The sequence below is a fragment of the Pongo pygmaeus genome, chromosome 1, assembly GCF_028885625.2.
Source record: "Pongo pygmaeus isolate AG05252 chromosome 1, NHGRI_mPonPyg2-v2.0_pri, whole genome shotgun sequence".
Lineage (NCBI taxonomy): Eukaryota > Metazoa > Chordata > Mammalia > Primates > Hominidae > Pongo > Pongo pygmaeus.
Window position 1 is genome coordinate 219,512,274 of NC_072373.2, and position 13,599 is coordinate 219,525,872.

At 53.8% G+C, this 13,599-nt stretch overlaps 1 protein-coding gene across 3 annotated transcripts in view; it reads right to left on the bottom strand.

Moving 5' to 3' along the window:
• Window positions 1-13,599, bottom strand: part of DRAXIN (dorsal inhibitory axon guidance protein) — a 28,750-nt gene that overhangs the window by 12,526 nt on the left and 2,625 nt on the right. For 2 of the 3 annotated variants that reach the window (XM_063659640.1, XM_054439104.2), the window contains exon 2: window positions 1,068-1,528. In XM_063659640.1, the coding sequence (XP_063515710.1) occupies window positions 1,068-1,518 (451 nt within the window). In that variant the 5' untranslated portion in view covers window positions 1,519-1,528. Of the gene's footprint in view, window positions 1-1,067; window positions 1,529-2,848; window positions 2,968-13,599 lie in introns of those variants that run through there. The other variant, XM_063659636.1, reaches the window with a different exon arrangement.

A 13,599-nucleotide genomic window follows, 5' to 3' on the forward strand; every position in this document is an offset into this window, starting at 1 on the left:
CAGGCCAGGAGGGGGCTAGCTAGCTCCCAGGGGATGTGGGGGAAACGTTAAGGAAGGGGGAAAGGGCTAGGGGAGCACCGAGACAAACAGGGCAGAGGCAGGAGCAGTAGGCAAGTGATGCCTCTCCTGGAGTCACCTGCGTCCAGGTTGGAGGACACTGATTTGGCCTCAGCAGGGGGCTGAGATTAACCAGAACAATCACTGCTCATGGCCCTGCCAGCTGAGCTCCAAGCGCCCCACTAACAAAGTCTCTGCAACGACACTGAGGGTAGATGGGATGGGACCAGTCTCCTTGCTTTACAGAGGGGAAAACTGAGGCACAGAAAGAGAACTTGCCCAGGGCCACACCTGAGTGGTGGAGGCAGGACCTGATCTCGGGCAGACCTGGCTTCAGAGTCTAGGCTCTTAGCCCCTACCCAATGCATCAGAGTCAAGTAAAAAATGTGCTTGCAGGGCGCTGAACTGTTCCATTTCCACTCAGAACTTAAAGTAGGAGAAATTTAGGTCAGATACAAAGTAGAACTTCCTGATTCAGGAGGATGATCTGTTGATAAGACAGATTATTATTATTTTTTTGAGACGGAGTCTCACTCTGTTACCCAGGCTGGAGTGCAGTGGCGCGATCTCAGCTCACTGCAAGCTCCCCCTCCTGGGTTCACGCCATTCTCCTGCCTCAGCCTCCCAAGTAGCTGGGACTACAGGTGCCCACCACTGCGCCCGGCTAATTTTTTGTGTTTTTAGTAGAGACGGGGTTTCACCGTGGTCTCGATCTCCTGATCTCGTGATCTGCCCGCCTCGGCCTCCCAGAGTGCTGGGATTACAAGCGTGAGCCACTGCATCCGGCCACGATAAGACAGATTCTATTGCAACACATCCCTCTCCTCTTCCCATGCCCCAACCCCAGGCCTCTCCCAGCCTCCTCCCCTTACCAGGTCCCTCTGGCTTCAGTGAGACCCCTCCTCTTCTCTGGACCTCACGCCCCTGACCCTTCCCTGCATCCTCTCCTGCTCCCCTCAGTCCATGGCAGGAATCACCCCTATCCCCACCCCTCGCAGCCCTCCAGCTACCTCGGTGCAGCCTCAACCTGTCCCTGCGTCTCTTGTGCTCCCTGCTGCGTTTCCTGGTCCTCTCCCAACCTGGAGGTCGGTTCTCCTTCTCGGGGTAGGGCAATGCCAGCCCCAGGAGCAGGTCCTTGTCCTGCAGCAGGCCTGCAGGACTCTGCTCAGGCAGCAGCCCCTCAGCCTCTGGCAGCCTGGAGGCCTGCCTGGTGGTGGTGGCCACAGCCCCATCCTGGGCCTGGCTGGGCAGGCCTGGGCCCCACTCCTTCTTGCCCGGGCCCCGCCGGCGGTGATGGCTGGCCTGAGGCGTCCACAGCGCTGGGCCTGGGAGGTCGATGTGATTCTCAGGGAGGTTCCAGGCAGGGGTCCCAAGTGCAAGGGCGTCTGCCAGGCTCAGCTCCAGGGGCAACAGGAGGACAAAGAACAGCATGGGGGCGGTGTGGATGGCAGGCCCAGCCATTGGCTCCTCCCTGCAAGAGAAGCAACACCATGAATGCGCGGCCCCAGGCCTCTCTCTGCTGCCCCTCACTCAAATGATTAAAGCCCAGTTTTTCTCAACAGCCATAGAGGGGGATTTTGCTCCCGGTGACATTTGGCAATGCCTGGAGACATATTTTAGTTGTCAAAACTGGGGAGTGCTACGGGCAGGTAGAGGCTGCAGCCCGGGGATGCTGCCAAACGCCCAACAATGCACAGGACAGCCCCCCAAACCAAGAATCATCCGGCCCAGAAAAACAACAGTGCCGAGGCTGAGAACCCCCGGCTTAAATCATTTCAGCAGCATCCAAGTTCCAGATTAGTCCAGAATTCCTTTCTCTGCACAAACCTCTACCCCTCACCAAGTCCCCTAGAAGGGAACTGAGTCCCTCAGAACTCAGAAATATGCCTCTGGCCCCTGAGACTTGACTCAGAGCCTAATTCCATACAAATGGAATAATAGCGTTTGAGTGCACGCTGTAGGCAGGATCCACGTTAAGTGCTTTGTGTGAATTCATGTCACTTCGCCCTTTCAACAGCTCTCTGAAATGGCTCCTGTTATTTTCCCCATTTTTCTGAAGTGGCAATTAAGGCTCAGAGAGGTTAAGTCACACCTAGTAAGTGGCACTGTGTCATTCCTGTCCCTGAGCCCTGAACTCCGTGTGGCTGTCCCAGGATGGCCCAGCTCTGCCTTTCTCTTCTCTCACGATGAACTCTGAGGCCCCAGAATGTTCTGACACTGTCCCTTCCCCTGATGGAGGGGCTTTGGCAATAGCTTTGCAGACTTGGCTCTGACCCCTGCAGGGTAGACTGAGCCAACCCGACCTAGCCTCAGGACAGCCCCCTCAGGGCACCCAGTGCCCTCCCTCCACACTGGAGGGAGAAGCTGCAGCTCAGGGGATGGTGGGGGCGTCTGTCAGACTCTGGAGACCTCCTGCCCCCGTGCACCACCTGCAGCTGCTCCTCCACGCACCCCCTTCCATTGCACCAGCCTCACTGTATCCTGGAGCTGGGCACTAGGTTAGCCAGGCTAATTAAATTTTTATGGCCTCCCGAGTATTCCACTAGGCTGGCAAGGGTGCTTACGCCACCGTTTCTTTGTGATTTGTGGCCATATAATTGTCCAGGGCTGAGAAAAGGTTGGCGGGCCTGTGATGTTTTCCTGCTTCCCAGCGCCTCTCCCTGCGGCCCCCATGCTGGCTGGCCCACCCCAGTGTCACCTTAGCCGACCCTGAGCGAGGGTGGTAGGGCAGGGAAACTGCTGTGCCCTCGAAGCCCTGACCACCCACTCGGGGAGGGGAGGGGGGAAACACCTTCTCCAGCCTCGCAGGGTCTGTGGTGGCTTCACCCAGTTCTGCCTCCATCCCAGCCTGGCATGTCCTGGTCCCCTGGGATCCTGGGCCCTGGCCTCCACTGCCCACTGCTCGGCTCTTCCTAGAACTGTGGGTGGAGACAAGGAGGTGGCCGTCACTTTCCATCTTGTCTCCTATCCCGGGGATCCGGCTGAAGATTCTAGGTGAGCCTTGGTGACGTGCGTGGGACCCTGGGACAGGCTTGTTGTGACAACTCTGTCTCCCGTCACACCTGCATCCATTCCTAAGGCCACAGACCCTGCACCACAGTCCCTGCTACTGTCCTGGTCACCTCACCAGCAACGGAAGGCTCTGTCCCACTGGCCTTGCCTCCAGCCCTTCCCTAACAAGTGCTCTTGAGGCCAGAGCTCAGCAAGCGGGACCTGTGTCCCTGGTTCCTGAGGCAGCCCAGGGGGAGGAGGGGCCCATTTTAAAGGCCTGTCACTCAAGCATTGTTCGGCGCAGAGGGAACCTCAATCCTGCTTCGGGGCCAGTGGATCGGGGCTGCTCTCTGGGCTGGCATTTAGCCTGACCACTGCCAGACTTCGTCCCCTGCTCTCCTTGTGACTGGAAAGGCCAAGCGCATATGGGATCCCGTCCATGTCCGAGACCCAGCCCTGCCTTTCTGTCCTGCAGGGACATGACAGACTGGGAGAAGCCCAACGAGCATCCTAGGGACAGGGAAACCTCGGGACATTGGCCAATGAAAGGAATCACCACCTCCTCTTTGTCCTGGGGGTTGAGGGGAATGAGGTAGAAAACCCAGACAGTGCGGGCAAGAGAGCAGAGGAGGCTCAGTAGAGAGGTGGGCAGCTTCTCAGCTAGTCTGCTGTCCCCGGTGACACACAAGGCTGTCAGTAAACCTCAGAGCCAGCCTCTGAGCCTGTTGAGCAGCCTAGGTGCTGGTCTTGGAGGACAGCTCCTCCCCTGCAGAGCCAGGAGATGAACTCCCACTCCTGCCCCACTCCAACATCCCCAAGCAGCATGGTCCCACCCAGACTGCCACCTTCCCAAGCTCCGTTGCCAAGACCCTACTTGGCTGTGGGTCCGTTCACAGTACCCATCCTGCTTCAGGGCCAGTGGAACCCCAGTCTGAATGCCATCTTTGTTCTGTCCCACCTTTCAAGCACCACATAGCACCCACGCAGCCAGCCTGGGACAGAGGAAGTGGGATTTCAGTGCACAGTGCCAGAGCACCCATGGGGGTGCATCCAAGGGGGCTCCATCCTCTCCCCAGACCCAGTATATACTGGTGGCATGGCTACTCGGGTTGTGACCCTTATCTGCTCAAAACTGTCTATGGCTCCCTATTGACTTCCCATGTAACCACAGACTCCTTACTTTGGCACTGAAGACCTTGTGTAACGTGGCCCCAACCAAGCTTTGCAGCTCCAACTTCTACTTTCTCCCCTTCACAGGCAACAGAGACTGCTCCCTGGGCCCCAAACACACCCCTGCTTTCTGGCTCTCCGTTCTCACTTTGCCTGTCCCCTCTGCCTGGAACCTCTCCCCTCCTCCCTCATCTCTCTCCGTCCACGTCCTGCTCATCCTTTGGGACTGAACCCAAATGTCTCTTCCTCCAGGAAGCCTTGTTTAGTCCCCTGACTCCATGTGCTCTCCTCTTGGTACTCCCACATGCCTTTGTCCTGCTCTTGAAGACCTCGTGTGTCATTTAATGCTGGGACCGTCAGGTTTTTTAAAGCCCCTGGCTAGACTGGAAGCTCATAACGGACTCTGCCCAGTCTCCCTTCTGCTCTGCGGCACCTCCAGGGCCCTGCACATAATAGGCGCCGGTAGCCATGGATCAGAACAGAAGTGAATTGAGCACAATCCAATTTATGTATCAGGCCGGGCACATTTGCTCATGCCTGTAATCCCAGCCCTTTGGGAGGCCAAGGTGGGCGGATCACCTGAGGTCAGGAGTTCGAGGCCAGCCTGGCCAACATGGTGAAGCCTCGCGTCTACTAAAAATACAAAAATTAGACGCGCATGATGGCATGCGCCTGTAATCCCAGCTATTCAGGAGGCTGAGGCAGGAGAATTGCTTGAAACTTGGAGGCGGAAGTTGCAGTGAGCCAAGATTGTGCCTCTGCGCTCCGACCTGGGCGACAGAGAGAGACTCAAGAGAAAAAAAAATTCATACCTCGGCAGAAGATCATAAATAAATCCCCAGGATGTGTGAGTGTGTGTGTGAGCATCTGGCATGTATGTGTGAGCATGATGTGTGTGTGGAGCATGTGTGAGCATGTGTGTGTGTGTACTATGATCATATGTAAGCGTGAATGTGTATGGGTGTGTAGGTGTGTATGTGTGTTGTGTGTGGGAGTGTTAGCATGTGTGTGTGAACATGTGTGAGCATGCGTGTGTGTGGAGCATGTGTGAGCATATGTGTGTGTATACTATGATCATGTATGAGCATGAATATGTGTGGGTGTGTAGGTGTGTATGTGTGTTGTGAGTGTGTAGGAGTGTTAGCATGTGTGTGAACATGTGTGAGTGTGTGTGTTGTGATCATGTGTAAGCGTGAATGTGTGGGTGTGTGTGTTGTGAGTGTATGTGTGGGAGTGTTAGCATGTGTGTGAGCGTGTGTGTGTGCTGTGAGCATGTGAGTGTGAATATGTATGGGTGTGTATGTGCACGTGTGTGTGTGAGCATGTGTGAGTGCGTGTATGTGTTGTGAGCATATGTATGGGTGTGTGTGAGCATGTGTGTATGTGTGAGCATGTGTGTTGTCAGCATGTGTGAGCGTGAATGTGTGTGGGCGTGTACGTATGTGTGAGCATGTGTGTGTGAACTCGTGTGTGTGAGAGCATGTGTGTTGTGAGCATGTGTGAGCGTATGTGTGTGCACAAGCATGTTTGTGAGCATGGGTGTGGAGTGTGTGCAACAGTGTGTGTCAGCTGGAGGAGGGGCTGGGGGAAGACTACACGGGCCCCTCTCTCCAAGCCCAAAGATTTGTACACAGCTCTTGGCACAGCCCAGCAACTGAGATGCCAGCCTGGCAGGGAGCTCCCGAGGAAACGTGGGCTGCTACAGAAGTCGTGCCAAGGATCCACAGCGACCGAGGGCTCCAATCCATTTCTGTCACTCTGAAAGCCAGTTGGAGGCTGTGTCACAAAGCACCAGGCAACCAGGCGGAAGGAGGAGGCAGCCCCCTCCGCCTCCCCGCAGCCCCAGGCGGTTCTGCCCGGCCCGGGTTGCTCACAAAGCCTGCGCTTCTGGCCCTGGGTCTGCTCCTCCCAGCCGGGCACAGTCAGCAGCCCGGAGTAGCCCTGGACCAGAGTTGCTGAGGGATGGCAGGAACATCCACAACCCAGAGCCGGCCCCTTTCACAACTGAGGTCTGATAGCGAATCATTAAAAACAAAACAAATTAAAACAAAAGCAATCGTAATTGTAGGAGCTGCTGTCCCCGAGCAGCTGTGAAGCCCAGGCCTTTCCGCGTTTCTTTCTTTCATCCACATCTCATTTTTCCTCTCAACTGTGCTGTACATCAGGGAGACTTTTCCATGGTTTTAAAATGACGAAATCGAGGCTCTGGGGGTGAGGGGGTCGTAAGCCACAAATCCAGGATGGCACAACTGGCAAGTGGCAAAGCCCATCTCAAGGCCGGGGTTCTCCTGGCACCTGGCGCACACAGGACATGGTTCTTGTCCCCATTGCCCGTGGGGCCACCTGCCTCCCCCACGCAGCCGCTCATCCTCGCGGTAAGAGGCATCTTCCTCCTTGAGTGCAGTCAGGGCCCAGGAGCCACCAGCAGCTGGGAAACAGACACTAACCAGGGAGGGGAAGGGGCTTATCTCAAGCCCCCATCCTGTCCCCCATCCTGTCCCCCATCCTAGGGGAGAGTTGGAGAGCTGTCAGCATCGTCGTATGCAAACGAAGGCGATGAATCGAGCCTGGAGTCAGCTTTGATTCCTGAGCCCCTCCCCCACAACAGCCTTGCCTTTGGGGGCCAGGAGACTCGCGGGATCCTGCCCCGCCTGCCTGAGGGACAACTGTGGAGCTCGGCCACCAGGCTTCTCGGGACAGCTGTCGGACCAGCATTCCTGCGGCGCTGATCGGCCTTCCTGTTGCATAGTGGGTTGGGGGGAGCAAGTCATGGCTGGCCAAGGCGGGTCCCATGGGAATCCTGGGTCAGGGATATCAGTGATGCTCAGATGGTGCGGAAGGATTATGATGTGAAGCAGACAACCCCTCACTGGGAGAACCGGAGCCCATCAGCCTCCCTCCCTTACCCCGAATCTACTCATGTGCCAAAGCGACAAATTCGTGCGACTGTATTTGGCAGGAATGTTTCAGGGGTTCTGTAAGCATCTGATTCTAGCTTCACTTTAAAAATATATTTTTAAAATTATTTTGAAAACTGTGGTAAAAATAACAGACACTCTCGAATACATTCTCTACCCAATTTGAACATGGGCACGGCCCCATCATAACTTGGGCTTCTGGTTCACTGAAGAGTATTCCAGGGATATAAGGTGAGCAGTTTCAAAGACTCGCTGCCATTTGCAGTTACTTAATTGCATGCTCCAGGATTTTCTGAACATGAACAATCAAAGCCAGTTAGAAGCGCAGCCTCATATCCATGAGGGTAATGGATATCCATTACATTATTTTATATCATGGAGAACAGCTTCTTTTTTCTCATTGGTTTACTTTATTTATATTTATTTATTTATTTTGAAACAGAGTCTCACTCTGTCACCCAGGCTGGAGTGCAGTGGCACAATCTCAGCTCACTGCAACCTCCATCTCCCGTGTTCAAGCAATTCTCCTGTCTCAGTCTCCTGAGGGATTACAGGCGCTGCCACCACGCCCAGCTAATTTTTGTGTTTTTAGTAGAGACAGGATTTTACCATGTTGGCCAGGCTGGTCTTGAACTCCTGACCTCGTGATCCACCTGCCTTGGCCTCCCAGAGTGCTGGGATTACAGGTGTGAGCCACCACACCTAGATTTACTTTATTTATTTATTTACTTATTGAGAGTGAGTCTTGCTGTGTCACCCGGGCTGGAGTGCAGTGGCGCCATCTCGGCTCACTTCAATCTCCACCTTCTAGGTTCAAACGATTCTCCTGCCTCAGCCTCCTGAGTAGCTGGGATTACAGGCACGCACCACCACGCCCAGCTAATTCTTGTATTTTTAGTAAAGACGGGGTTTCACTATGTTGGCCAGGCTGGTCTCGAACTCCTGACCTCAGGTGATCCACCCACCTTGACCTCCCAAAGTGCTGGGATTACAGGTGTGAGCACCATGCCTGGCTTGAGCCACCGCGCCCAGCAGTTGACTTTAAAATAAGTAAATATTAGTCCTGGCTACTTGGGAGGCTGAGGCAGGAGGATCCCTTGAGCCCAGGAGTTTGAATTCAGTCTGGACAACATAGTAAGTCCCTGTCTCTAAAAAAAAAAGTTTTTTTTAACAAAAATTAAAATAAGTAATTATTATAAACTGGGGCAAAGCAGTGGTCGCACAGAATCTAGGTGGGAGAGGCCAAAGAGAGTTAGTCTGATCGTAAGTAGGGCTTAAAGTCGTGTTGTGTCTGCATAAAACAGAGACATTTTTGATCTGGGGAAAGGAATTCTTGGTGGTGGTGGGGTGCTACACTGCTTATAAAACACTGTTTTGTTGATTGTATGTATTGGGATTATCGGTCGAATTTCATTTGGGAAAAGATTTGCACTACTCAAAACATTGCTTTTCGGCAGGGAGTAAGGGAGGAGGACCACTGGGCCATTGGATTAGGTGGTCTCAAAGGCCCTGTCTGCCAAGGGAGCCTGAGAATTTATGATCCATGACGACAAGACTCCTCCATCTGTCTGTCTGTTCAACTGCCAGACCCCTATGGGGAGGGGTGACAGACAATATCCAGTAGGGTGTGGACTGAGCCTCCAGGAGCTAGGGACAAAATATTCTTCCCTTCCAGATACTGCCAACCTAGGAGCTCTGTGGGGAGGAATTGTATCCTCAGATTCAGGAGATTTTGTGGAATGCAGGAATCATCTCAGGTTTTATGTCTCTGTAGTTCCAGGAAGATTTTAAGATTGCTTTTTTGTTTGTTTGTAGACAGAGTCTTGCTCTCCCCTACAGGCTGGAGTACAGTTGTACCATCATAGCTCACTGTAGCCTCAACCTCTCCGGCTCAAGCGATCTTCCTGCCTCAGCCTCCTAAGTAGCTGGGACAACAGCCAGAAACCATCATGCCAGGCTAATTTTTTCTTATTTTTAGTTGAGATGAGGTCTCTCCCTATGTTGCCCAGGTTGGTCTTGAACTTCTGGCCTCAAGTGATCCTCCCACCTTGGCCTCCCAAAGTTGTGGAATTACAGGCGTGAGCCCCGGGCCCAGCAATTGCTTTAACTTGAGATTGATCTGCCCAACTTTTCCCTCTGGCTACTCCTCATCACTCACATGGACACTTCCTGAAATGGCAGGAATTGGAGATGGGCAGTGCAGTCCCCAAGCCCCATCTGCTCTTAGCAGAGTGTGGCCACTCTGCAGTCAGCCCCAGATCTAGTTAGGGCTTCCTGGAGCCCCGGCACCCTAGGAGCAGACTTCTGTCTTGTTTAGGTGGAGCTGACACCCCTAGGGCTAGAAAGTGGGTAATTTTCTTGTTCAGTCAAAACAGTCATATCCTACCTGAGAGTTGGGGAACAACTGTGTGGATTCTAAATTAATTCCTGGGCTGAGCTCTTCCCAAGGTAATTTGGGATGAGAGTGTTCTAACCCCCCTCCTGATCCTTCCCAACATCTCCTCCCTTCATGAGTCTATTCCCTTGTCTGTGAAATGGGATTATTAGGCTGCCATGAGACTTGACTACTTAGGAAGTCAGTGCTTCTATGTGGTTTGTGTGTGGGTGGGTGGTGGTGGTGTTCCGGGTATGGATGGAGCCCGACAGTGCAGGTGGCGTAGAGGATGGGGCGGGTGAGACTCACAGCAGCTGCCCTGCTGGGTGTTCACTGGCATACTGGTGTGTTGATCATCCTGGACTAGTCCCTACCCATCTCCCTGCCTCCCTGTGGCTCTGTATCCCCCAAAGTGCCACTTGGCCAATAGGAAGGGGCCTCTCAGCAACCCCTAGGCCTCAGAGCAGCCGGAACCCCAGCTACCCCTCCACGGGTCTTTCTCAGGCACAGAGCTCTGCCTCTTGCTCTGCTGGGGACTGCTGCCTCCTTGCGATGGAGATCGCAGGGGAGAGTGAAACCCGGTGGTCAGCCACTAGCTGAGCCCCTCTGTGTGCGGAACCAAGATGCCAGACAAGGACACCTGCTCCAGTCTGAAGGGAGAGACCTGGCTTCTGCTCCTGGAAACCACCAGTCTGAGGGGGGACACATAGTCCTGGCTCTTTGGGATAGGAGGGAGCCAGGTCATGCCTTAGAGGACTCTATGACCATTAGGGGACCCAGCCCATGGCTGCAGAGTGCTTTCAATCTAAGCCAGAAGTAGCCCCTGCCCTGGGGAAGCCTCCCATCTAGCAGGGTAGATACAGTTGCTGTCCTCAGGAATTTGCCAATCTGATAGGAGAGGCACAGCTCTGGCCTTGGGAGGGTCCTAGAACATGGAGCTGCTGATCTGCCATCAAAGACACAGTGCTTGCCTCCAAGTGTCCCCACTGATAAGGGAGACACAGTCCGGGTGAGAGGCCACAGGTCTAATGAGAGGTGGAGGCCCAGACATCACTACTACTGACTCCAGCTCACAGATGTCAGCCCAAAACCAATAAGCTGACCCATGGGAGGGCCCTCACTCAGCAAAGCAGAACGAGCTAGACAACCTGGGCAAGTTTCTTAACCTCTCTGGGCCCCAGTTTCCTCTCTTGTAAAATGTTAGCTGTCATGAGGATTGGGGAGTAAAAGTTGTTGTTGTTTTTTTTTAATTATTGAGACGGAATCTCGTTCTGTTGCCCAGGCTGGAGTGCAATGGCACGATCTCGGCTCACTGCAACCTCTGCCTCCCAGGTTCAAGTGATTCTTGTGCCTCAGCCTCCCAAGTAGCTGGGATTACAGGCATGCACCACCATGCCTGGTTATTTTTATTTGTTTTGTTTTTGTTTTTTGAGATGGAGTCTTGCTCTGTCGCCAGGCTGGAATGCAGTGGCGCTATCTCGGCTCACTGAAACCTCCGCCTCCTGGGTTCAAGCGATTCTCCTGCCTCAGCCTCCCGAGTAGCTGGGACTACAGGTGCACACCACCACACCCAGCTAATTTTTGTATTTTTAGTAGAGACGGAGTTTCACCGTGTTGACTAGGATGTTCTCGATCTCTTGACCTCGTGACCCGCTCGCCTTGGCCTCCCAAAGTGTTTTTTGTTTTTGTTTTTTTTGAGACGGAGTTTTGCTCTTGTTGCCCAGGCTGGAGTGTGATGGCGCGATCTCAGCTAACTGCAACCTCCGCCTCCCAGGTTCAAGCGATGCTCCTGCCTCAGCCTTCCAAGAAGTAACTGGGATTACAGGCTCCGGCTACCATGCCTGGCTAATTTTTCTATTTTTAGTAGAGATGGGGTTTCACCATCTTGGCCAGGCTGGTCTCGAACTCCTGACCTCATGATCCGCCCGCCTCTGTCTCCCAAAGCGCTGGGATTACAGGTGTGAGTCACCGCGCCCGGCTGGGGAGTAAAGGTTTATAAAGTAAATGGGACACAGAGAGGGTGAAATAAACAGTAGTTGTTACTATGGGAAGGGGAGACAGAAGGAGCAAGGTGGCGGGAGTGGGTGTGGTGGGGGCAGGGGAGTTTCCTGGAAGCATTTGTGCATCTGTGCCTGGGTGTGCAAAGGGGCAGGCGCAGGTGGCTGCGTCCTCTGTCCTCGGTGGGGTGATCGATGGCAGGGCAGGACCGTCCTAGGCCAGCCTGGAGGGGACTATTGTCCTGGCAAATGAGGTTTGGCTTCCCCGCAGGGGCAACTCCATCTGCTTTTATTGTTTCCGACAGCAGCCTTGGGATTTTTCAACGCACCCCAGGCCTCACACCTTAAAAAACCTGTACAGGGGCTTTGCGGGAGTTCATCGGAGGCCCCACCCATCCAAAGGCCTCCAGCTTTCTGCTTCCCTCACCCAGCATTCCCCGCTCACCCGCTGAACTCGAGTCCTACCTCCTGCTAGATTATAGGTACTTGTGGCCCCTCTTCCTCCTCTCCTAGGCAATTTGTGGGTAGGGGAAGCAACCCTCAGCCTCCATATTCCTCAAACTTCATTATCTTGGTACCTAGACCATTTAGCTCTGTATGTTTGTTTGGGTATCATCTACTGTTCTAGGTTCTAGGCCCAGAGCTTTATAGGCATTATTTAACTTGACTCTTTGAAGTATATATATATATATATATTTTTTTTTTTTTTTTTTTTTGAGACAGAGTCTCACTCTGTTGCCCAGGCTGGAGTGCAGTGGTGCAATCTCGGCTCACTGCAGCCTCTGCCTCCTGGGTTCAAGCGATTCTCCTACCTCAGCCTCCCAAGTAGCTGGGATTATAGGTGTGCACCACACTTCCCAGCTAATTTTTGTATATTTTGTTTTAGTAGAGATGGGGTTGCACCATGTTGGCCAGGCTGGTCTCGAACCCCTGGCCTCAAGTGAGCTAACTGCCTCGGCCTCCCAAAGTGCTGGGATTATAGGCATAAACCACTGCATCTGGCCTGAAATGGATAATATTTTTCAGATGGTAATAGCAACAATGGCTGTGTAGGAACATTAAGACAATGACCAAGGAACTTGCCCAAGGTTGCCTAGTAGAGCAAGTGATAGAGCTGGGATTCGAACCCACAGCCGTCTGACTCCTCAGACTCATCATCCCTGCTCCATCACATTCCTGGCTGAGACTGCTCCTCATGCTGCCATTCAGTAACCAACACCAGTGCAGCTGCTGTGAGTCCCAGGAAAGGTGGCATGAGCTGGGGCCTGACCCAGAGCCTGGTACACCTGAAAACCATTAAGTCCTGCAATAAGCTCCTTCCAGTTGCTCTGGGTTCTAGCAGGAGCCTCATCCCTCATAACCGCCCCTTCAACCCCATCCCATCAAGGGAAGTCTTGGTGCTGGGGCATGAGGGGGTCATGGTGTTGGGGCATGGGGCGTTGTCAAGCTGGAACCTGGGGTGGCAGAGCCTCTACTGGCAAGGATTCAGCCATCCTCCCACAACCTTCTTCTTCTTGGGGACCATTGGCCACAGCGACTCACCCCTGAGAGGGAAGGCTGGAGTAAGGCAAGCAGAGAGGGCCAGCAGAGCAAGAGAGAGGCAGCTTCAACCCACTGGGCCAGAACAGGGGTGCTCCTATGACCTGCCCCCCAGGAACATGCCCATGCCTCTGACGGAAGTTTGGGGAGGCCAGGATGCAAGTCCCTGCTCCATCACATTCCTGGCCGACACACGTGAAGGAACTCCCTCTGGGTTCCATAGCTGCTAAGTGATCAGCTGGGCTTCAAACCCAATCTGCACGGCTGGGGTGAGCCACTTCCTTCTCTGGTCTCAGTTTCTACCCCTATAACAGGCACAGAGACCACCCTCATTTTCCAGAGTGATGCAGGGCCTCAGTATCACAGGGGTTTCCGGGCAGCCTGCTCCCCCTCCAACCTCCCCAGCCAGAGGGCCAGCTCCATCCTGGCCCCGCCAGTGGGACCCAGCAGAACTCAGCAAGACACTGGGGCTTGCAGTTTTCAGTTCATTCCTGTGCCTTTGACCCGGAATCACATTCAATATAACAGGTGTGCCCAGAGCCCCTACTGCGTG